This window comes from Sabethes cyaneus, chromosome 2, assembly GCF_943734655.1.
Source record: "Sabethes cyaneus chromosome 2, idSabCyanKW18_F2, whole genome shotgun sequence".
In the NCBI taxonomy this organism is placed as follows: domain Eukaryota; kingdom Metazoa; phylum Arthropoda; class Insecta; order Diptera; family Culicidae; genus Sabethes; species Sabethes cyaneus.
The window spans coordinates 149,634,941-149,660,241 of NC_071354.1; the positions used below are offsets into that span (position 1 = coordinate 149,634,941).

The 25,301-nt window shown below is 42.5% G+C and overlaps 1 protein-coding gene across 1 annotated transcript; it reads right to left on the reverse strand.

Annotated features, from left to right (window-relative positions):
* Positions 1 to 14,951: 14,951 nt before the first annotated feature.
* Positions 14,952 to 24,625, reverse strand: LOC128734434 (ubiquitin-conjugating enzyme E2 variant 1). The gene is made up of 4 exons (XM_053828636.1): positions 24,057 to 24,625; positions 16,622 to 16,764; positions 16,432 to 16,557; positions 14,952 to 16,367 (listed from the first exon to the last, which is right to left on the reverse strand). Exons 1-4 carry the CDS (start codon positions 24,076 to 24,078, stop codon positions 16,227 to 16,229), a joined length of 432 nt encoding a protein of 143 aa, XP_053684611.1. The 5' UTR covers positions 24,079 to 24,625; the 3' UTR covers positions 14,952 to 16,226.
* Between the last annotated feature and the right edge of the window lie 676 nt (positions 24,626 to 25,301).

Below are 25,301 nucleotides of genomic sequence, written 5' to 3' on the forward strand. Positions count from 1 at the left end.
TGCGACGAAGGAACACAGTGAACTCGAAGCGCGAGTAAAAGTGGCAGAGAAGGCAAACGGATGCCTGACTGTCAACGACTGACCACACCGTGGCCCTTGCGACTACGGAGTAGTCCAGTGACAACAAGGTATCCACTGAACGTGTAAGGCAGTCCCCAGGGGAAGAAACCCCTGATAAGACGCAGTTAGCGCCCGACAATCAGTGGGAAACAGTGAAAAAGAAGAAGGCCAGAAAGAAAGAGGAGGATCGAACTCCACCGAAAGTGGTCATAAAAAAGAGGAGCAAAGGCGATGCCCTTATCCTCAAAACTGAGGGGCTGAAATATGCAGAAGTTTTGAAGGCCACGAGAGGGGACGAGCAGCTGAAGGGTCTTGGCGCGGATGTGCGGAGTATCCTCCGCTCCCGCACCGACGACATGATCCTTGAGCTCAAAAAGGATGCCACTGAGAAGGGTTCTGCCTACAAAGTGCTGGCAGAAAAGGTCCTGGTGATGGCATACAGATCCGCGCACTAACGCCTGAGATGACTCTAGCGTAAAAACCTGGACGAGATCACTGAAGCGGTCGAACTGACACGAGCTCTCAAGGAACAATGTAACGTGGTGGTGACTAGCGAAGCATTTCGCCTGCGCAAGGGACCGGTGGGAACCCAGGTAGTTACAATAAGACTTCCACTGGTAGACGGAAATACATCCCAGAAGGCGGCCAAGCTGAAGGTGGGATGGTCCGTGTGCTCACTGAGCGTGTTCCAGCAGCCGAAGGCTTGCTTCCAGTGCTTTGAGCGAGGGCACAAGTCCTGGAATGGTATGGTAGGTCACCGGTTTACTGGTGGACAGAAGAAATTGCGGAACTCCGCGTAGCCTGCTTTCGTGCAAGGAGAATTATGCAAAGAGCTCGCTCGGACGAGGGCAGAGCAGAATGTCGAGTAGCACTAGTTGCTGCACGCGCAGCGCTTAAGAGTGGGATAATAGCCAGCAAGCGAGCCTGCTTTAAAAGGTTATCTGCCAGTGCTAATGCGAACCCGTGGGGTGATGCCTACAGGGTCGTAATGGCAAAGACCAAGGGCGTGATGACGCCCGCAGAGCAATCGCCAGAGATGCTGGAGGGGATCATCGAGGGCCTCTCCGCGACACGAGCCAAGGCCCAGGCCTCAGGCCGCTGAGTCGTCCCACGGCCGACGTTCCAGTATCCCAGACCATAGCGTAGGATGGTCGGCGAGGAAGTAACGGTTTCGAACGAGGAACCCATTAAGATCGCTAAATCCCTAAAGGTGAGCAAGGCACCGGGGCCAGACGGAATCTCGAATATGGCCATTAAAGCGGCTATTCTGTAGGCTTCCGAATTATTCGGGGCAGTAATGAGTAGATGCCTGGAAGCTGGCAGCTCCCCGGACAGATGGAAGCGACAGAACCTGGTCCTATTGCCGAAGCCGGGAAAACCTCCGGGTGTCCCCTCGTCATATAGGCCGATCTGTCTGCTCGATACTGCCGGCAAGTTACTGGAAAGGGTTATCCTTAACAGACTCGTAAAGTACACTGAGGGTACAAACGGTCTGTCAAGGAACCAATTCGGCTTCCGAAAAGGCAAATCTACGGTGGATGCCATCTTGTCTGTCACTAAGACAGCCGAGGTGGCGATCCAGCACAAGAGGAAAGGTATTCGCTATTGCGCAGTTGTCACGCTTGACGTGAGAAATGCGTTTAATAGCGCTAGCTGGGACTCCATAGTCAACTCGCTTCGGAACGTCCAAGTGCCGGTGTCGCTGTACAGGATCCTGGAAAATTAATTTAAGAATCGTGTGCTATGCTACAACACGGAGGGGTTCCGCAAGGTTCCATACTGGGCCCGGTGTTGTGGAACATCATGTATGACGAGGTGTTGAAGCTAAAGTTTCCGGTATGGGTGGTGATTGTCGGCTTTGCGGATGACATCACCTTGGAAGTCTTCGGTGAATCTATCAGAGAGGTCGAGTTGACGGCTACCCACTCTATAAGCATTGTTGAAGATTGGATGCGATCCAAGAAACTGGACCTAGCGCATCATAAAACGGAGGTTATCGTGGTGAACAACCGCAAGTCGGTGCAGCAAGCAAATATCAGCGTCGGGGACTGCACTATTCCGTCAACGCGGTCCTTAAAACTCCTGGGAGTCATGGCCGACGACAAGCTCAAGTTTGGGAGCCACGTCGCCTATGCCTGCAGGAAGGCTTGCACAGCTATTTCGGCATTATCTCGTATGACGTCTAATAGCTCTGCGGTATATGGCAGCAAGCGAAGGCTATTAGCCAACGTGGTCCAGTCCATACTCAGGGATGACGGGCCGCTGTGGTCATCGGCGTTAGGTACCAAAAGCTAGGCTGCCAAACTGGAAAGCACCTACCGTCTCATGTGCTTAAGAGTAACAAGTGCGTATCGCACAGTTTCACATGACGCAATCTGCGTCTTAGCGGGTATGATGCCTATTGGTATCATCATCAGCGAGGACATAGAGTGCTTCAACCAACGTGGAACTAAAGGCATACGGAGTACCACAAGATCGGCCTCGATGACCACATGTCAGCGGGCATGGTCTAATTTCAAAAAAGGCCGGTGGACACATCGACTTATCCCGGAACTATCCGGGTGGGTCAAAAGGCGCCACGGGGAAGTCAACTTCCACCTGACACAAATCCTGTCAGGGCATGGTTGTTTTAGACAGTGGGCCCTATTCTCACAGTCACCTCACCTAAATTTTTTAGCATTACAGTTTTCCGCACAATTATGTTCCGCTAAGGTGACTGAATTCACCCAGGTGACTGTGAGAATCGCAAATTGTCACCTCACCTAAATTGTGCGGAAAACTGTAATGCTGAAAATACCGCTTTGCGGAAACTATTTTCTCCAATGCCCATCCATTGAGGTTCGTAGCTTTAGGTCTGCCTGCCGATTACTGTTACTACTACGTACTCGCTTTCGGTCGTTCAGACCGATCTGAAGGACAATACTAGAAGATAGTCAGCCCTACGAAAACAAATAAACCAATAAGGAGGTAATTTCTGCACCGGCCTTAGCCTTATCGCCCAGTTAGCTTCGAGTTACGATGCTAGTCTAACAAGCCAGTCGTCGTAAGTTCGAATATCGGCTAAATATCGAGATTGACGAAGATGCAATTCAATTATCTAAACGACTGACGCTGGAAGATCTTTTTAGCATGTAAGACAATTCTTGTGATACATTGATTTATAGTTTCATAATGAATTTTTCTTTTCCAGAGAAGCGATTGTATATGGCCTGTGGTTTGCCGCCCATAGAAAATAATTTATGAAGGAAGTGCTTCCCGTGAATCTGCCTTTTGGCATCGACAACGGAAAAGTAGGTTTCAATTAAAAATATCTTATGCCGAGTGGAACGAATTGAAATTGCCTCCAAGAAATAACCTGTGTCGTTCTTGACTTATAAGACCATTAGTACTTGTAGTGTATATGTATAAAGTTCAACCTCTGTAATTCAACGTCAACGTAAAATTCTGTGTGGTAAAACTTGGTAGATGGTGGAAACACAAACTAAACCGCACAAGTTTCGCAGAACACAGGCAAAACCAATTGAACTGTTTTGGAGATATTTCTGAAGAGTAGCGACTATTCAGTAGAACGGAATATGAAAAAACCGACTTCAAAATTTGCGATCAATTTCTTCCGTACGCATTAGGAAGAGGTAACGTTCTTTCGAAAAATTCAGTATCTTTTATAGCTAGCAATAGTAGTACTCTCGTAGCCTATAAAAGCGAAGAGAGGGCGTTTGGAACTTGGTTGGCATCATTTGGAAACATTCATCGCCGGCACGATACCGCATGAAACCCAACACAATGCTAAGACTATCATCTAGAGCTGCATAAACGAAACATACATTGATTCATTTTTACGTGCTCATAATTCTGACCCTGAAGCGACCGCTTTGATGAAGATACAATTCATGATGTTATGGAATGGCTTGAATACTGAATCTGATTCAACAGTATTAGTTGTAGGAGCTACGAATCTACCGCAGAACATGGATAAGCCCATGCTTCGTCGGATGCTTGCTCAATATGAGATCGGATAACTTAATGAAGATCAAAGACTAAGCAATTTGTAGCTGATTCTTCGTCATGATCGTCTCTTACTAGACGTTGATTTTTTAGATGACTCGAATGACTAACGGTTCCGATCTGCGAGAAAAGTGTCGGAATGCATCGGTCTATAGAATCAGAAAAAAGTCAGGACGTGGCAGCGGCAGCATTTAACGAAAGGAACGAAATTGCCAATGGAAACTGTAATCAAGGTTCACTGATATGATCCCCCATATTAGAGGAGCTACCCGTACAGAGACTATAGATTACAGAGGCGACTTGGCAAACCGCAAAATTTTGAATCAAAACGGAGAGTACCATCACAAATAAAGGTAACTCTCTCGCATAGATTTAGACTAAGGTGCGTTCTTCAGCGAACTTTAAGTCAAATGGATCTGAACGCTGTTTTCCTATTTGATGGAAGATTGGGCACCGGTCCGCTCCAACACTTCTGTTATTTGGTACAAGTTATTTATTAGTTGCAGAGGTAAATCCATGTTTAGATACCGGATAGGTTAAATGCAACATTAATAAATAAAATGAATCGGTAGACTGCATAAAGCTTACTATTCTTCGCCAATCAGTAAAAATGTTTGAAGATATTTAATTTTAGATAGAAAAATCGCGTAAAAATCTCGATGGAGACGGCAGTCAATTGTGCCAGTTGAATTTTTAGGTGACAAAATGCGATTCTCAGAGTCACTCGGTGACCATAGTCACGCAGCAGTCACCTCACCCAAGGTGACTGTGAGAATCGCTCTAAGTGAGTGAGGTGACAGCAAGGTGAGGTGACTGTAGGTGAGGTGACAGGAAAGTGAAAGAAGTGAGGTGAGGTGACTGTGAGAATAGGGCCCAGTATCTGCACAAGTTTGGGCATGCGGAGTCCCCCGCGTGTCCCGAATACGTGGACGTTGAGGAAACTGCAGAACATGCTTTCTTCATATCCCAAGAAACAATTCTTCATTTAAGAAACGTCACTAAAACTCTAAAAGCAATATAATTAAGCTATATAACTATTGTTATATCTATACAGGCGAGAAATGTAAATACGTTAGTTAATTCTGTCATTGGGGTGATATTTTACCTGTTGCCGTTAATAATAATAAATGAATACATTTTGAGTACAGGAGAATTGTCCTGTAATCATGTGTCGTTTTTATGGTTACGAAACTCCACAAATAGATTCTGGCCCTACAAATCTTGTAAATGATCCCTGCCAATTGCCAGTGAATCGGTTTCTCATTTCCTTAAATCGGAACCCAATAAGATCGACCTGGTTCGGATGTCAACCGGCGCAGTGAATGAACACATTTTCATAACAGTTTGGAATTGCACATTGCAAGCTTTAGCGCTTTGAATACACTCTGTTAGAGAAAATATACGACTCTTGCCATATCTAGGATTCGTCTCCACTGTACTCGACCCTGTGCTACTCGTCGACAATTCGTTGAGCGTCTCGACACACGCAAATCGGCTTCAACCTGATCGATTGGGACAAGGCGTGAAGGGGAAAAGAGGAAGATGAGGTATAGGAGGGAAGGTCATTGAAACAACACTAAGAAGTTGTGTTCCTACACACAGAAAAAAGCAACGAGTTCGGCAAAATTTTGCCGAAATCTCAACTGCCGAATGTTCGGTTTGAGCGACTGTACAGCCATCCAATTGGCCATAATCATTCGGCTCTCCCATTGTTTCAACCCACTTTTCATCACACAGTCCGAGATACCGCAGAATGGATCCGGACCTGTGAATGGAGAGTTAGAACCACATTTGGCTAGTTCATCTGCGACTTCATTTCCGTCTATTCCGCAATGACCAGGGACCCAGTACAGGTTTACCGAGTTTACCTGGCTCAGTTGCCGTAAGAGACAAATGCAATCCCAGACAAGTTTTGAGAAACACTTAAAAGCTTTAAGCGCTTTTAGTGCCGCTTGACTGTCAGAGAAAATGCAGATATTGGCATGTCTGTATTTCCTTTTGAGACAGACGTTTGCACATTCTATTATAGCTGCTATCTCAGCCTGGAAAACTGTTGGCCAATCTCCCATTGCTATAGATATTCTAGTTCTGGGGCCGTACACTACAGCACCCGTTTTGACTCCCACCTTTGATCCGTCGGTATAGAACTTGATTGAACCACTGCGGACGCTAGGTCCCCCCTCGTCCCAGACCGAACGTGATGGTTCGTTCACCGTGTATGGGATGTCGTAGTTGGTTCTAGCTTCCATCCAATCACTGTTCATTTCCGCAACTGGGCCAACAGGTAGAAGTTTCAGGATACTCAAGTGTCCGATTTTATCCCCGTCGAGTATTGTTTTCCATCGTTTAAGTGTTAGGGTGCTTTTCTTAGCCTCTAACTGAACGTGTTGATTCAGAGGTAGCAGGTGGAGAATAGCTTCTAGAGCCTTCGAAGGTGTGCTTTTCATTGCTCCGGTTATGGCCATGCATGCTAATCGTTGAAGTTTGTTTAACTTTTTAATAGCCGTGGCTTCTGAAGTTTTTGGCCACCATACCAACGAAGCATAAGCTATCCTAGGTCTCACAATGGCGGTGTAGACCCACAACACCATTTTTGGTTTGAGGCCCCATGTTTTTCCCACCATTTTTGAACATACCCATAGGGCAGTGTTTGCCTTGCTGATTATTGAATCTAAGTGTGCGTTCCAAGATAATTTAGCGTCTAGGATTACTCCCAGATATTTAACTGAGACGCTGCATTTAATTTCTTCTTTCCCAAGGTGCAGAGACTGTAACTCCAGCTTTCTCTTCCTAGTGAAAGGAACAATGGTTGTTTTTGAAGGATTAATGCCCAGGCCTTCTTTACTACACCAAGATAGTGTAAGGTTTAAGGCCCTTTGCATTCTATCCGATATCACGTCGTCGAATTTTCCACGAACCATGATGACTAAATCATCAGCAAAGCCCACAACTTCGAAACCTTTTGCCTCTAAGCTTCTCAGAAGATCATCAACTACTAATGACCAAAGAAGGGGTGAAAGAAGCCCTCCTTGTGGGCAACCTTTGGTTGCAGTCACCGTTGTTGAGAGCCCTCCTAGCTCCGAGGTGATTTGCCTATGTGTGAGCATACTGTGGATCCATTCGACTATACAGTTATCAAACTGTCTTTTCTTCATCGCATTTACCATTGATAAATGAGAAGCATTATCAAACGCCCCTTCGTTGTCGAGAAACGCGCCTAATGCTGTTTCTTTCGTTGAAAGAGACTTTTCAATTTTTGTCACGAGCGTGTGTAGTGCTGTGATTGTAGATTTCCCAGCTTGGTAAGCAAACTGGTGTTTCGATAATGGATATCTGATCATGTATTCAGACTTAATGTATTCATATAATACCTTCTCCATAATTTTCAACAATATTGATGATAAACTAATTGGTCTGAAGGCTTTTGGATGTGATTTGTCACGTTTTCCTGGTTTTGGTATAAATACAACTTTTACCAATCTCCATGTAGACGGAATATGATTTAGTATCAGACTTGCCTTAAAAATCTCGATTAGAGATGGAATTAGCGCTGATTCTCCATTTTGAATCTGCGCTGGGAAAATCCCATCTGCACCTGCCGATTTAAAAGGTTGAAAGGATCTCACTGCGTTTTCCATCCTAGCCCTAGTGAAAGCCATCCCTGCGACTCTGGTTGCAATCTCTTTTGTTCTCTCAGATCCCGAAGAGTTTCTTTGAGAACATCCTATGTCACAATCAGAGTCCGAGCTGGCAGCAGCATGAGCTGAGGAAGATCCCGGAAAGTGAGTCCCCATCATTAAGTCTAGTACTTCAGTCGGAGATTTTGTGAACGAACCGTCATCTTTCTTGAGAGTACCGAGTCCGTTCGAATGATCCTTAGCAAGAGTCTTGTTAAGTCTTGCCACAATTGGAGTACTTTCAATGCTTTCACAATTGTGTACTCAAGATTTCCTTTTTGATCGTCTTAGTTCTTTGCTATATTCGGTTAGAGCTCTCCTATATTGAGTCCAGTCCGAAGTAATCTTTGCTCTATTGAACAGTTTTCGCGCCATTTTGCGAAGCCGTTCGAGCCTTCTGTTCCACCAGGGAACATTCCTAGTTGAAGTAACCCTTTTAAGTGGACAATTACTGTTATAAGCAGAGACTATCGTTTGGTTTAAGACCTTTGAGGCCGACTCAAGTTGTTGAACCGACCTAATTCTTGTAGTGAGGTTTTTCGTTTCGAGCTCAAGCGCATACTGATCCCAGTTGGTTTTCCTAGGATCTCGATATGCGACCTGTGACACTAGGCCACCCACCCATTCAAAAATAATGTGCCTATGATCAGACAGCGATGCTTCATCCGACACGTGCCAGTTCTGTATTTTCTCTGAAATTACTGGACTGCACAGGGTCAGGTCCAAGACTTCCTCCCTGATAGCATTAATGAATGTTGGTTCATTGCCTCTATTAGCAATATCGATATTGTTTGACGAGAGAAATTCTAAAAGGCACTCACCTCGATTGTTGATGTCAGTACTTCCCCACAGAGTGTGATGAGCGTTGGCATCACAGCCGATGATAAAGTCTTTGTTGACTTCTCTGCAATATTTTACAAACTCCGCAACCTCTTGAGTGGGAGCCTCAGGACAATCACCAGGAAAATAGGCCAATGCTATGATAATATCGGATTTTCCCCTGGCGGTTGGTACCTCAACTCTGATCGCGACGATGTCTCGTTTAATGAACTCTGTAATGGGAAAGCAATTAATATTTGCATTAACCAGGACAGCAGCTCTCGGAGAGTCATGCTTGTCATCATAGTATAACTTACATGTTCTTGTTTGAAAACCTTGTATTCTTCCTTTGTAGACCCAGGGCTCTTGAATCAAGGCCAGGTCCACAGCATCTTTGATAAACCTCCTGGAAAGTACGCCCGATGCAGCTTTCGCATGATGGAGGTTTATCTGCAGAACCTTAGTGTTCTGCATTTTTTTGAATTTTCCACTCACTAGCATTTGGGAGAGACGGATTCCCTGGTGGTTTAGACCTCATGGTGGCAGTTTTCTTACTGCCAGTACCCGAACTCGGTTTGAATCGAGGGGGGGGGGGCTGGCTTCGAGTGGTTTCGCTTTTTCCACGGATCTTACAGGAGTTACCTGGGCCACTTGTGGAGACCACTGTTTTGGTTCCACTCGGCCCTGGCACCGCCATACTGACAAGATCCATGGGCATGGGAGACTCACCTCAATGAGTCTTCTCTTTACCAGAATCACTGTTGGGAGCCATTTGAGCATTCTGTGGAACCTCCTGTTTGGTTCCAGTAGATCCATGGATCCCCTGGTTGTTAGGATTCTTGAAGTTTTGAGACTCAGCGCCAGCGGACCCTTGATTCACGTTGACTTCGCTAGTACTGGCCTCAGAGATTTGTGCCTCCATAAGCTGACTTGTGATTTGACGTTGCCTCGGAGTTGTTTTTTTCAGCCGGGTTTCGCCGAACCGAAAATTTATGATGAAGTCTTTATTCACGAGTTGACGCCTAGAAGCTTCATCAATTGTTAGCGACCAATCCGCATGTTTCCCATTGGGATTAGTTCGCTGCAAAATTCGCCATTTGTCAGTAACTAGATTCTCATTCTGACTCTCTATGAGTCCTCTGATTCTCTCGTTATCGAATGACGCGCTTTGTGGGAAGAAAGCATGATAGATTTCTGGACGCGGAATGTTCTTTGCATCCAGAGCAACGAGTCTTGATCCTTCCCATAGAGATAAGCCAGGAACCACTTCCTTCAACCACTCCGAAGTCTCCTGGTCTTTACAAGAAAGAACCAGGTACCCGGACTTGTACGAGCAGTTAAAGAACTTAGGTTTAACCTGCTCGTTACGTTGTTGCTCTATGGCTGTTAGTAGAGCATCTTGTATCGAATCCAGTTGTGCCGTACTCAGTTCAGTGCTGGGATAGTCCTCAGAGAGGATCCCAACTCTGATCTGACTTGCGGCCTCCCTGTAGGAGACACCAGTAGTGGAGTCCGAGGGAAGCTTGGGGGCATCTCTCGTAGACCTCACTCCTGTTCCCCCCCTTCGAGCGGGATGGGTGGTTTGCTTTCGCACGACCTGTCCCATTCGCTCTCTAGGATTTAGAATTCGCTTCTGTTTTTTGGGGATCGGCTTTTCTCCGCTGCTAGGCAGCTCCGATCCTCGTTGCCTTTTACCTGACACAGAAGCAGATTGAGCTAACACTTGCTCCCGTTCCTCCTTTGCAGGAAGCCCAGAGGCAAGCAAACTCTTTAATTTCTTTTTCTGAGCTTTTGTCAGGTTCCGTTTCCACGGAATTTCATTCTCAGCTGGACCTTCCGCTTTAGGTCCAGATCTGATTGTGACGGTTATTCCGTCGCTTTCATCATCCGTCGACTCACAACGAGTCGGCGTGTTGAGAATAGACGAGGAACAAGACGGAACCTCTGCTAACGCATCGTTCAATTCCTGATCCTCCCCTATGCTCATCTCCTCCTCCTTCGTTTCCGGCAGAGACAGGCTACCGGAGCCCTGTGTTTTATTTATATTTAGACTCTCCATATGAATCCCACGAGTAGCTCGGTAAAAGATGGTCCGCTGCATCAGTGACCGGCTTAATGCAGTAAGGGCAAGAATACTGTGGAGGGTGCCCTGGTACTCCACAGGCTCCGTTAGCGGCTGAGTATTTCTAGAACCCCCTCCACCATTCATCCCTCGGCACGGGTCGCATGACACCTTGGATTAGGGGTTTATCCATTTAGATTTTTACGTGATAGCCATGGATAACAGCTATTAAAACCATCCTTCTTAGGGGCTTTGGACCCTCTGCTCAGGTTCTTAGTATTTCCAGGTTCATTGAACATGTTGCTACCAAGATCCGTCATTGCAGGCGAAGTTAGCTAATAACCTTCGCTTGCTGCCATATACCGCAGAGCTATTAGACATCATACGAGACAATGCCGAAATAGCTGTGAAAGCCTTCTTGCAGGCATAGTCGACGTGGTTCCCGAACTTGAGCTTGTCGTCGACCATGACTCCCAGAAGTTTTAAGGACCGCGTTGACGAAATAGTGCAGTCCCCGACGCTGATCTTTGCTTGCTGTATCGACTTGCGGTTGTTCACCACGATAACCTCCGTTTTATGATGCGCTGGCTCCAGTTTCCTGGATCGCATCCAATCTTCAACAATGCTTATAGAGTGGGCAGCAGTCAACTCAACCTCTCTGATAGATTCACCATAGACTTCCAGGGTGATGTCATCCGCAAAGCCGACAAACACCACCCCTACCGGGAACTTTAGCTTCAACACCTCGTCATACATGACGTTCCACAACACCGGGTCCAGTATGGAACCTTGCGGAACCCCTGCGTTGATTGGAACGCACTTCTGACCCTCCTCCGTGTTGTAGCATAGCACACGATTCTGGAAATAATTTTCCAAGATCCTGTACAGCGACACCGGCACTTGGACGTTCCGAAGCGAGTTGGCTATGGAGTCCCAGCTAGCGCTATTAAACGCATTTCTCACGTCGAGCGTGACAACTGCGCAATAGCGAATACCTGTCCTCTTGCGCTGGATCGCCACCTCGGCTGTCTTAGTGACAGACAAGATGGCATCCACCGTAGATTTGCCTTTTCGGAAGCCGAATTGGTTCCTTGACAGACCGTTTGTACCCTCAGTGTACTGTACGATAACCCTTTCCAGCACCTTGCCGGCAGTATCGAGCAGACAGATCGGCCTATATGACGAGGGGACACCCGGAGGTTTTCCCGGCTTCGGCAATAGGACCAGATTCTGTCGTTTCCATCTGCCGGGAAGTTGCCAGCTTCCAGGCATCTACTCATTACTGCCCCGAATAATTCGGGAGCCTCCAGAATAGCCGCTTTAAGGGCCATATTCGGGATTCCGTCTGGTCCCGGTGCCTTGCTCACCTTTAGGGATTTAGCGATCTCAATGAGTTCCTCGTTCGTAACCGTTACTTCCTCCCCGACCTCTAAACCACCGTCGCCCACGTTACTTTGGATATTCGGCACGGAGACCGACCATCCTACGCTATGGTCTGAGATACTGGAACGTCGGCCGTGGGACGACTCAGCGGCCTGAAGCCAGGGCCTTGGCTCGTGTCGCGGAAAGAGGCCCTCAATGATCCGCTCCAGCATCTCTGGCGATCGCTCTGCGGGTGCCATCACGCCCTTGGCCTTTGCCATTACGATTCTGTAGGCATCACCACACGGGTTCGCATTGGCACTGGCACATAACCTTTCAAAGCAGGCTCGCTTGCTAGCTATTATCCCACTCTTAAGCGCTGCGCGTGCAGCAACTAGTGCTACTCGACATTCTGCTCTGCCCTCGTCCGAACGAGCTTTTTGCATAATTCTCCTTGCACGAAAGCAGGCTCCGCGGAGTTCCGCAATTTCTTCTGTCCACCAGTAAACCGGTGACCTACCATACCTAGGTCGGCTTTTCCTAGGCATGGTGACGTCATACGCTCCCGACAGCACCTCAACCAAATGATCAGCGTTCGGATCGGGCATATCGCGATCACCGCACTCTCTTCGGATCGCTTCCACAAATACTTCAGGATCGAAGTATGATGTCTTCCACCCACGGGTGGTTGGAGTGTTGGCTCTACCCGCCGCCTGCCGCCTCGTTATCTGACCAACACCATAGCGGACCGCCTGATGGTCACTGTGAGTGTAGCCATTGTCTACCCTCCAGTCTCCTATCAGACCCGGGCCGCCGAATGTCACGTCGATAATAGACTCTGCACCATTCCTGCTGAAGGTACTTGTGGTGCCGACGTTGGCCAGGTCTACGTTGAGCTTTGCCAGAGCCTCAAGCAGAATCCGACCCCTATGGTTCGTGCGACGACTTCCCCACTCAACCGCCCAAGCGTTAAAGTCGCCCGCCACAACCACCGACCTTAGACCAGTCAGCGCAACTGATACTCGGTCTACCATCCGCGTAAACTGCTCGATCGACCAACTCGGCGGAGCATAACAGATGCAGTAGAACACTCCACCCACTTTGGCAACCGCAAATCCCTCGTCTGCAGTTGACACAACCTCTTGAACCGGGAACCTGCTTGTCGTCCATATAGCCGCCATCCCGGACCTATCCGAGACCCAGTTACCGTTTCCGGCAGGGATGCGGTATGGGTCCGAGATGATCGCAATGTCCGTCAACAACTCAGTAACTGCTTAGAAGACTTACGTATGTTTATGCTAAAGACAGCATATATTTTTTGCTTGAAACAAAAAAGTTATAGCGAAATTGGGAGACATAGAATTTTTTGATCAAAACGAAGTGTCCCCGGTTGTGAAACACTTCGAAAAATCCATAAAAGAAAATAAACATAAAGAAGAAAATAAAGAAATATGAAATGAAAATAAAATATTACATTGTACAATTGTAATCAATGTAAGTAAAAACAGAAAGTTCGAGATCTCAAATATGCGGATTTGGCTCTCATGTGCCTGAAAAGTGTGTTGAAAATGTTTGTGACCTTGAATAATCGTTTTTCTGAATTTTTCATAACCGGAGAACTTCACTGTTTCACAACCGGGGCAAACGACGAGTTTGTAGAAATTTATGTAAAATTTTTCGAGTAAATTATTTTACCTAAAATTCCTCTGTGTAATGAAATAGAAGTCCAAAACTAAGGTTATATGCATTTTACTGCCTTTTTCTATTTTATTTGATAGACAAAAAAATCAATCCCAAAACATTCCAGAAAACTTTTTCGAGCAGGTTTTTCGAACACATTTCCTACAAAACATTCTAAAAGCTGTATTTTGATTGTTGTTTGCTCAAAAGGTAGAGTACAATGAGACGAGTCGTTGGTAGTAATTTGGTAGTGCTAGTTTAATAAACACGTCAAAAACTATGGATGTTTCACAACCAAACTTTTATTAAATATTATATCGTTTTTGCCAAAGCCTTTTTTGATCTTTGGATTCAACATGATCTTGAGTGGACCTATTTCTGATTTAGAATGAATATATGAATATATGGTACTACCACCGCCTTAGCAGAACATCCGTTCATAGCAATGAGCATATCATGTCAAAAAGATTTGTACATATTCAACGATCGGTCATGCTTCCCAACTCTTGTATGAAGGGCCAAAAGGGAATTGGTCGGCAAGCAACATCACTTACACTTACCAGGGGTTTAGAGAATCTCCTTCCAAGAGCTAAGTCGCCTGAGTCAATCTTTGAATAAGCCGTCTTAATGCAGAATGACTCCAGCAGGTGGGACCTATTTCTGATTTAGAGTGGGCCAAAATTAGAATTAGTTTCTTCTTGTAATTTATCTGTTTGAAACTAAGGATATGAAATATAAAAATTGCGATATTTTCGCCTTGAAACCATTCCAAATGACGATTTTAAGTTTCCCGACACATTCGAGCCATAATATAATGGATTACACAGTTTCACTTCATTTGGTCCAAATTTAGGTATACCCGGGTCATAATGAGTTAACATGGTTCTGGGATAGATCCGTTTTTTTTCATCCAGATAAATGACTCAAGCTTTAGCACGGACGTGAGCGCGTGAGACAACTCTTGATGGTTTCAAAAACGCGCGTTGGTTAGCCGGTTATGGTTAACCGAATTGAATGGAGACGGCTTCTATAGTAAAAAGTATGTTACAAATAGAATTCAGATAGTGGAAGGTGCGAAAGTGGGAGAAGCGAAAAGCAGATAGTCTCAGTTAAGTACCAGTTTTCAGAAGTCCTTTATATTATTAGTTTTTCTAGCGAAATTCAAACGTTAAAAATGCTTTATGAGACGGTTTTTGACCTGCTTTTGTAAAAAATAAAAACACTGATATCTCACTTCGGATGAAATAAAAAAAAAACGTTTTTTGTAATTAAGATCTTTACTCACCTTCATATGCCATTTTAAGTTTTTGAAAGAACAAAAGCTTTTTATTTTCTCTCAATGTATTTGTTTTCCTGTTCTTGTTTGTTCCACGATTTTATTTGCATTACACCACTGTTGTAAACCGATAAACCGTGGACGAAAACTAGTCTTCAACGAACGTCATTTCAAATCATTCTTACATTGAGTGCTTCATTCGTTTAGGTTTATGTTATTTAGCTTACTACTCAACTTTCCCGCATTTCAGTTCTTCGCTACACCAATAAAGGAAAGTTCGTTATTCAAATAGGATAGAGAGAGAGATGGAATGCAGATTATTTCTCTTACAAATATTTACGCAGCAGTTTCCTACAAATTTTCCACCTGCAAGGAAATCAAGTGTACCTTGCTTCTAAATGATATAAATACGGGTAGCTATCCTCGAATATTATTTGTTGTTTATTCTTAAATTTTCTAGTTAAAGCAGCTTTTTGTAGCATGTAACAATCTACGTACTGAGAGTTATCTGCCAAGTTCTTGTAACCTATTTCACTGTTTGTATCATGATGACACAAAAAATATAACAAAAGAACTCCCTGAAAGTAGGCAAACTATGCACTAACCCGCGACAAAAACTGCAGCGAAAAAAAAACTTCAACACCGGTGATATTTTACATATAACTTGGTACCCAGTAAGAACTATGGATTTTCTTCCTCGCCAAACCAATATGATAGAAGCCGTTGAATCATACTCAATAATAGTAATGTTTATTGTTTCCGTTCTTTTTGACGACTACTCATTTCAAGTTGTTCTCCCATTTGGTTTAAATCCATAATTAAAATCCCCCTCCCGGAAGTGTCCTAACTGAATTGAAAACAGATATTTCTTCCATCGTATTCAATCTCTTTTCGCATTGTGTTCTTGATAGAAAAAGAGTTAGCTTTCTAAAAGTGCTCGTAGTGTTGTTTGTTATCTCTGATCTTTTGGATGTATTTGCTTTAATCTTCTAAATTAAATGAACGTATAGGAAAACATCAGAATTAATAGCAACAAGAGTAGCGATATAGTTTTAATAGTGACTATTGTTTTATAATAGCGTATTTACTATTCTGGTAGATATTTTTTCTACGCAGAATTTCTGTCTGTTTTTTTTTTTCAGGTGTATCTGTAGAGCAGAAAGCGAACGATCACGCACGCATACAAATCATGATAGTGACCACGACGACGACGATGACGTAAAATAGAGCATTAAGAGCAAAGCTCGCGACCTTCTTTCTGTCCAGTGTAGTTTTATTGAGACCACTAGAAGCAGCTTCCTTCTGGTGGCTGTGTTAACTTCAAGTTCTCCTTTAACGTCATAATCCTACGAATTTCTTGAAGAATTGTCTTGATAGTGTAGTCACGGTTCCATCTGTTCAGCACAGGTACCAATCGCTGATCGACCTAAAAACAGAAAAAAAATGTTTTAGACGATGTAAAAAAAATTAAAAGTACTCTCCCAACATACCACGCCATTTTGACTATTAATGCAGTTTATGTTAATCTTTGACAAAAACTTTAAAGTTGGCGGATCATCGGGGTAGCGCTCGCCACACTCAACTTTCAGCGAGTACATTCTATTTTCGTATGGTGTCTGCAGGAAAAGAAATCAGGTTTTTTGTATAAATAAAGCTTGTCTGCCACCGCATGGTACTTACTCTAGGTGGACCAATAATCATGCCTGTCCAATGAGTGAGTGTCATATCGTCGTCATTTTCCAAGCCCCAGGAAATAGTGCCATCGCCAACACCTTTCTGTCCAGCCTCTAGTTCCTCCAGGAGGCGAAAATTTCGCGGTACCACTGAAAAGTACAAGTTCAAAGACGGTTGTGTCAAATTAAACTAATGTATATTAAGCTTCCTGCTATTACCGCCATGCCAAGTTTGGAGGACGGTAAAGCACATGTTTCAACGAAGGTCCTAGCGGTGAAGATTATAGTTCAATACACACAAATTTTACGCAAACCGCTTATCGATTAATCGAACAAATAATTCATTTCGTTTAACACAATGAATTGTTACAAAGATATTCTTTTCAGATTGTTTCTATTTAATTCTTCTACGTATACGTCTTTACGTATCGATCAAATATTGCTAATTAATTCTATATTAAAATTAATACAAACCCAGGTTTTGGTTCTAGTTTCACCTGTCATTGCACAACCGAATATAGGTATATTTAGTTCATATATAGAAATTAATCCAGTTTCCACTGCATCCAATTAATCATTCTTCGCATCAGACACTTACTCCCTCTTTCCAAAAAAGAACTTGCGGGAGTTTTTTGAACAAATTTGTTTCACAAACGAGAACACCCCAAATACACGGATGCTTTACTGGTTTAGCGGTATAACAGTGCTATTTTCCGTTACTATATCGGTTTTGCTCTAATAACATTTCAATTATATAATTCACAAGCTGACCCGATAAACTTCGTATTGCCACAAATTAACCTGTGTTGTACATAAATCGTGACCTTTGTCGCAATCTCGAATTTTGCACCAGTTGTTGAGGAGTTCAACCTCATTCAATTTTGCAGTTACGTAACTATGAAACCATGGGTAGTTTAATATACAAATTTGCCATTTTTCCTCACAGTAAAGTAGAAAACAACTCCATTGTTTAGCAAGATAAAATAAAGCGGATAGTAATATTCGTCGTGATAAATACCATTTCACGAAAAACTTTACGCGGATTGTACAATTTCACGGAAAACCTTTATGTGGAATGTACCATTTCGCAGGGGTGATCCTGTCATTACTCGCTGTCGCTCGTTCAAACCCAACTGAGGGAAAGTAATGGAAGTCAGTAGACCTAAGAAAACAAATAAACCTAGACAAAGGTGATTTCTGTAGGGGCGGTTCCGACTGCGGGTCGCCGGTAATACTCGTGGCCTGCAGTCGTCTCGTCCTGAATCACCTAGTATTGTTATAGATAGTTTTTGGTGGTCTTGTTTTTGACTAATGTTTTATGGAAAATTCTCAAATTTCTCGAGTACGGTTGAGTGAGAGCCCTTATCCCCCTACGACAGGGGTGAGGGGTCTCAAACTATCATAAAATAAATTCATGCCACCAAAGTCCCCCACATGCCAAATTTGGTTCCATTTGCTTAATTAGTTCTCGAGTTATGAGGAAATTTGTACTTCATTTGTATGGGATCCCCCCTTCTCAAAGAAGGCAGGGGTCTTAATTCTCCGTAGAAAAAATTCCTGCCTCCACAAATCCCCACATGCAAAATTTGGTTCCATTTGCTTGATTAGTTGTCAAGATAAGAGGAAACTTGTATTTCATTTGTATGAGAGCCCCCCTCTTAAAAGGGGAAGGGGTAATTCACCATAGAAAATATTTCTGCCTCCGAAAACCCCCACATGCTACATTCGGTTGCATTTGCTTGATTAGTTCTCAAGTTATGAGGAAATTTGTATTTCATTTGTATGGGAGCCCCACTCTTACAGGGGGAAGGGGTCATAATTCCTCTCCCAAAGAGGGGAGGAATCTCAATTCACCATAGAAAAATTTCTTGCCTCCAAAATCACCCACATGCCAAATTTAGTTCCATTTGCTTGATTAGTTCTCTAGTTATTCAGAAATTTGTGTTTCATTTGTATCTCTAACTATCATAAGAACCTTCCCTGGCCCCAAAAACCCCGCATGCAAATTTTCACGCCGATGGTTCAGTAGTTTCCGAGTCTATAAGGAACATACGGACAGACAGACAGAAATCCATTTTTATAAGTATAGATTTAAACTAAACGACACACGAAATGGTTAAACTAAACGAAATACCTAGCCTTCCAAATTTGACGATTTTAGCAAAGCTGTTCAGAAAATGTTTACGACAAAGTTGTCCAGAAAAATTCGTTTGGTTACTAATTGCAGAACAAAATAAAACTGGAATAGTCTGTTGGTAATGATGCTCCCGGTTCTGCGAGCTTCGAACTGCGGTTCAACAGTGTCTACTTAGTCGAATTATCGTTGACTAGCTGATTACCCGATCTTACTCGGGGCCCCTTTGCCTCTCAGTCACTTGTACATCTGTTACTGTAACGAAAACTCTCATAATGCAAAAAACAAAAAACCTTTTTTCATTTTAATGTGTCTACTCTCTTTGTCAGTTTTCTTCATGTTGTCCCCCAGCCCCTTGTAAATCTGACTTCTTCTCGGTAATCCCTATAAATCGACAAAAACCGCTTTTGAACCTTCCCTTTGTTAACAGCCACCCTATCCCCTCTTTTTTCAGAAATCCAGCAACTTGAACAACTGCTATCGTTCAAATTTCAAGAGAAACGTACCCCTTTACCCATTTGAACCTTTCTTTTCCCTTGTAAGAGACCATCTCCCTTTTTTGTCAACCCCCTGCGCTAATTTTTTACGCCAAAAGACATGTATTTGACAAACGACGTTTAATGAAGAACAGTCCAGAAGTTCCGGAACTATGGCGAAACATACATTCATACTCACGTTCTTCGTCCCCCTACTTGTCGATTCTTTCCCAGTCAGCTCCCTCTTCTGTCACGTAGCTAATTAGGCATTGGTTTGCTCTATGAAAATCACTATAATAGAAACTAACCAAAGGTCTTTTTTACCATATATTCCTCTTCGGTGGAACCCCCTCTTTTCTCAAAGTTATTTGCACAACTGCAATCGGATTAAATGCAAGAGAAACGCGTCCACTTTTGCTTAGCCCCTTGTTAGGGCCTCCCCTTTTGTCAACCCCTTCAATTCTCATTCCTTTATGTCAAGGAATATACGTGCCAAGTTTGATGCAGAACCGTCCAGGCGTTTCGGAGTCAGGGCCTTCCCCTGTTATGTACCTCCCTTCCCTTTTGTCAACCCCTTTAGTGCTGATTCCCTTATGTCAAAGAACATGTATGCCAAGTTTGGTGAAGAACCGTCCAGGCATTTCGGAGTTATGACCTCCCCCCTTTCATCAGCCCCCAGTGCTGATTCCCTTATATCAAGGAATATGTGTGCCAAGTTTGGTGGATATCGGTCAAGGCGTTCTGGAGTTATGGTGGAACATACAAACATATACATTTAGTGTAACGGTACACAACACTTATAGTTCTTACTATCACCACTATGATGGAAAACACATTTCCCGAAACCGATCGGTTTAAAATGTAAACTCTGTTTCGTAAGAAACACCTGTGACAGTTGTTGGATTCAGCCATTTGGATTTAGGCGGCGAATTCTTAAAACATCGAGAGAGCTAACGGAAGACGATATCACGATCTTTTTGGATGTTCGATTCGAACTATGCTAAGCCCTGATGGGCCTAGGCTGGGGTACGCTATGCCATGTGCCCTATCTTCTCTATAAAATTTAATGTAAAATATATTTTTTTCGGTGTAATCGGAGATTTCAATATTATTTTATTTTTGGCGATGAATAATTTAACTAGGGTATGTTGCTGCTTCTTCATAATTGCCTATTCCCGTCCTATCCAACACAAATTATTAAAAATATTAGCGATTTTTATGACACACAATGCAAAATTAGTTATTCCCTAATATTTTGGTTTGTTGACGCAGTCAATCAAAGTGAGCTGAGATTTATTTAAATGCCATTTTTCATTAAAGAATTCCTAGCAGCCAAATTTCCTACGTTTGTCAACTAATCGTTTCAATTTCCGTCATCCATTAAATTAAAATAACCCACGCAACGCATTATCGTTATTCTGCGGCCGGGAAAACTTGCATGACCTGCAGCAGAAGTTTTGCAGATGGACGGATTTTAAAACGGTATGACGAATTTAAGAAATAAAGCCAGTTGCGTAATTTGAATAAAATGCCTTAACAAACGTTTTTTACTGAATTCTAAGAGCACGGATCGGAAGGTAAGTGTGTTTGAGTCAAATCAGCAGCAGAACTTTTAGAGTATTCATTAAATTCACCTAAAAAATGATGAAAATTTGAGTGGGTTTCCTTACTACGACGGGAATAAGAAATAAACCCTAGGTAATAAATAGATCCAGTCTCAAATCAAACTGTAAGTTCAATGTTAAGTCAAGTAAAATTTCAAGCTTAATGTCAAATTTCATGGCCCATTTCAAGTCCTCTTACCGTTCATATCCAATTTCGGCTTTAAGGGGAAATTAGTCGTCAATAATTCTGCAAATTTCATAACCAGTTTTTTTGTTTTGTGTGTTCAGTTCAGATTGACAAGAAGAACGCAGTATTTACATTTTTATAAACAGAACCCCGCTTTTGGGTCCAAAAACTGCTTCCGAAATTGGGCTTTTCGACGAAAAGTTAATGACTGCTAGTTTCCCGTTTAAGCAACTTCCAGTTCAATTTGAAGTAAAGCTGCTAATTTAATTTTTTTTAATTTAAATTTTCAAGTTTAATTTCAAGTCTAAATTCTAGTTCAATTAAAGTCCAACTTTAATCGAATTATCGTTGACTAGCTGATTACCCGATCTTACTCGGGGCCCCTTTGCCTCTCAGTCACTTGTACAGTTTAATATAAAGTAAAGTTTCAAGTCTATATTAGTCCAAAACAAAGTTAAATTTCAGGTACAATTTTATGCCAATTTCAAGTCAAACTTCACGTTCAATTCAAGCTTAATTTTATATCCTGTTTAAAGTTCAATTTCTCGTTTAATTTAAAGTCCAAATTTAAGTCCAGCTTCGTGTTCAATTTTAAATTCAATTTAAAGTCCATCTTTAATTCTATTTGAAATCCAAATTGGTCCAAAATTAACTCCGATTTCATGTGAAATTGCATACCAAAATAAAGTCTTATTCTATGTCTATTTTCAAGTTAATTTAATTTAAATTTCAAGCTCAATTTTAAGTTCAAATCAAAGTCCACCTTCCGATCAAATTTAATGCCAGACTTCAAGCTTGAATTGTCGAATTTGAATTAATTTTTGATAACGGTAGTTTTTACAAGGGACGGTAGAAGAAAGTAATGACACAAAAATGTTTATCGTATCTCAAAGGAGGCAAGACGTGGAGGGGAAAGAGCAGAGAATTAACTCCCTTACTTAGTATCATTGAAGAAACGCTTAGTAAGCACGTGTACCGTTCCTCCTTAGAATCTATTATAACCGGATTATAGCGGAATTTCAATTCCAATCCCACGTCCGAATCCAAGTTTAAATTTAAATCTAATGCCAAGTCGAATTTTGTCTAATTTTAAATCCAGTTTCAGGTTCACTGAGGTGCCCTAACTCGGGCAAAGTTGTTTTGATAGGTCGGCATCCCACCTTCTGTTTACGCCAGGGTACGCCAGTGTGCCAGTCGGTATCATTCGATTATATCATACGATCGAGTAATCTGGGCTAGTGTGTAGTTCACTTGCACGATACCGTTACTTCCGTCGGTATATTCTATACTTTTCAGGAAGAATTATGAAAAGTTTGTCATTTCATGGTATGACGCTGCACGCTATGTTCGAAGGTATTTATTTAACTTACAGGCACCACAGATTCCTCTTCACAGGATGTTAGTATTGGTCAAAACAGTGAATTTAAAGAAGGTCTTAAAATATTTTATCTTGGGTTTTTTACGAAATTCAATTTTCAAGGTTATTTAGGGGCCATCCCCTCTCAAGTGATCATTTCCGTTGTAATTGACCACCACCGATTTCAACCAAATCTGGTATAATTGCTCATTCGGACCCTACATTCAATTTCCCAAAGTTTTATATGGATTGATCAATCCCCCTAGCAGTGACGCTTCTCCATTTTTTCTCCAGATTGATCAATCCGTACAAAACTTTGGGACAAAGAATGTGGGATCGGAATGAGCAATTCTACCAAATTCAGTTGAAATCGGAGGTAGTCGATTACAACGAATATGATCACTTGAGGGAGGATGACCACTATATAACCCTGAAAATTCAACTTCGTAAAAAACCCAAGATAGAATATTTTAAGACCTTCTTTAAATTAATTTAACTTTGACCAATACTAACATCCTGTGAAGAGAAATCTGAGATGCATATAAGTAAAATAACAAGTACCTTCAGACATAGCGTGCGCTGGTCTAATAAGCCAGTAGCCGTATGTTCGAATCTCGACTGGGATAGACTGTTAGAGTCAATAGGATCGTAGTAACTGGCAGCGAAGTCTGTCGTATAAAAACAGAAGGTCAAATTTCGATAACGGAATGTAGTACCTAGGCTTTGCTTTGCTTTTTTACGTCATTTTATGTGTTTAACCCTTTTTACCGTTCCGGGTATTTACATTCAATTTTTCTCAAAGTAGCAGCGCTTTAGTTTAAAATTATCGCTGTATAAAGAATTAGTATGATTATTGCTAAATCAATTAGACATTTGTGTAATGTTTACAGTCCGTTTGTCGTAGGTATTCACATTGACAAAGATTCTCAAAAAACATACATACTTTATACATAATTTAGAATTTTGTAGTTGGTCTAGTAAAAATACCATTCTTCAACATTAAAATTTTATTTAAGACTGAGTCTCCCGGTACCTACATATCGGGATGTATTTAACGCTTGTTCTCAATGTTCATTATATTCATTATTGCTCCACGGCAGATACAAAAAAAATCTTTGCGTACCTGTTTCTTTCTATGCATTCAACCAAGTTTAAACTTCTTAAAGTTCTTAATCATCCAATAAACCAGGTACGCTTTTGCAGCCAGCATTCTGGTGCGTCTATTTGCTGACATGTGGGTGTAACCTGTTTATGCATTTCAGCTGTGAATAAGCACTATGAATGTTTCTGAAGTGAGAAAACGTGCTGAAGAAATCGTAGAAATGATATTTGAATTGTTTTAGCAAAAAAGTAATGTTGCATATTTTTTCTTGCACCAGAGCTCTCATAGTAGGTATAGAGATTATGAGAAGAAAAATCTTAATGATGATTAGTGCGACCTATTTATCATTTATCAGCAATTTTTATTCAGGTAAAAGGTAACACCGTAGACGTACCGCATTAATCAACAGGGGGTGTTTTTCATTTTTCCACTCCTGCCTTTCGGTGGTGGTACATTTAAGGTATTTTTTCATCGATTCCATAATTGTGGCGAATGTATACCGTGTATTATCGTACCCGGTTTCATATACAAATATAAGATAATACGGCAACACATTACTTAAAATTAAAAAAACACACTTACCGACACCCGTCGTTGAGGCCATTTCAGGCTGACTGTCGCTGTTTTTTCTGCTTCCAAAGAATGCAGTAATGGGAAAGCGGAACGATCGAATGTTATTAGATATATTTGCCGTTTGTTTCGCCGATTACCAAACGGTGCTTTAGAATGTGCACAACTTTCTATACGACGAGCCGAAGAAACCCTGGCAAATAGGAGGTAGAGCAATTGTTGGGAATGGTTTCACCTTGCTCGCTTTCGCCGTCCTGCGCTTTCGTCCGATCGACCGAACTCACGTCACCGTCGGTTTTCTTGTCGTAAGCTTTTTTTCCTTCACACCGCGGCAGCAAATTACGGCTGTAGTGAAAACTTGCGCATTCACGAAACCACTAATATGCCAATGAAAATACCTTAAGCTAAAAGAAAATGACCGATTGTAACGGATTCTCGCACTTGGAAAACTTGCCACACTTGCACTTTTATTCGGAAATTTTCTGCTTTCCTCGAGGACACCCTCAATAATCTTCCTTCCGTGACTAAACTTTTTTCCGCTGACCAGAGCGTTAGTGACGGAAAGAACAGAAGAAGACGACAGTGATTGCGATGAAAATGGTTTTTCGCTCACTTTAGCGGTCAACTCCAGGCGAAATTTATCGGATAGCAAATCTGTCAAATGACTGATAGACAAAAAAAGAAAACTAACTGCGAGGACAAGAAATCAAGTTACCGGTTAATTCCAATCCAACAGAGTTGCCAGATATTTGTTGATACACGGTAAAACCGTTAAAACCGTTAAAACCTGATAGAGAGGTGTGGGTACACGGAGAAAAATGTGGCTAGTTTAAAACAACCATAAATTTGGTTGAAGCCAAGGGTACGTCGCTTAGAACATTGTGGCAGGCTCAGTTTAGAGAACAGCTTACCTCATTGATTGCAATTGCGGTACATTCATTTCACAGTTTATGGCACACTGTGGCCCACCTATTTGACATTTAAATTTTGAAGTGTTGGAAATTGGCAGCCCTGCCAATGTTTGTTTTTGTCAAGGTTTTTGTCAAAGCGATCAAGAGTCTGGCTGGCGCTGGGCGCAGCCGAGTTTGACTGGTTTCACACGATCAGCACCTCGGCGGCACAGACTGAACAAAATTTCTATGAATGAAGTGAACGGAATGTTCTCAGCGACTTACCCTTGGTTGAAGCCCAAACTAAATTTTTGATTACTTTAACATCGGAATTTGTTTAAATTAAATTCACTAATCTAGTTGAAAG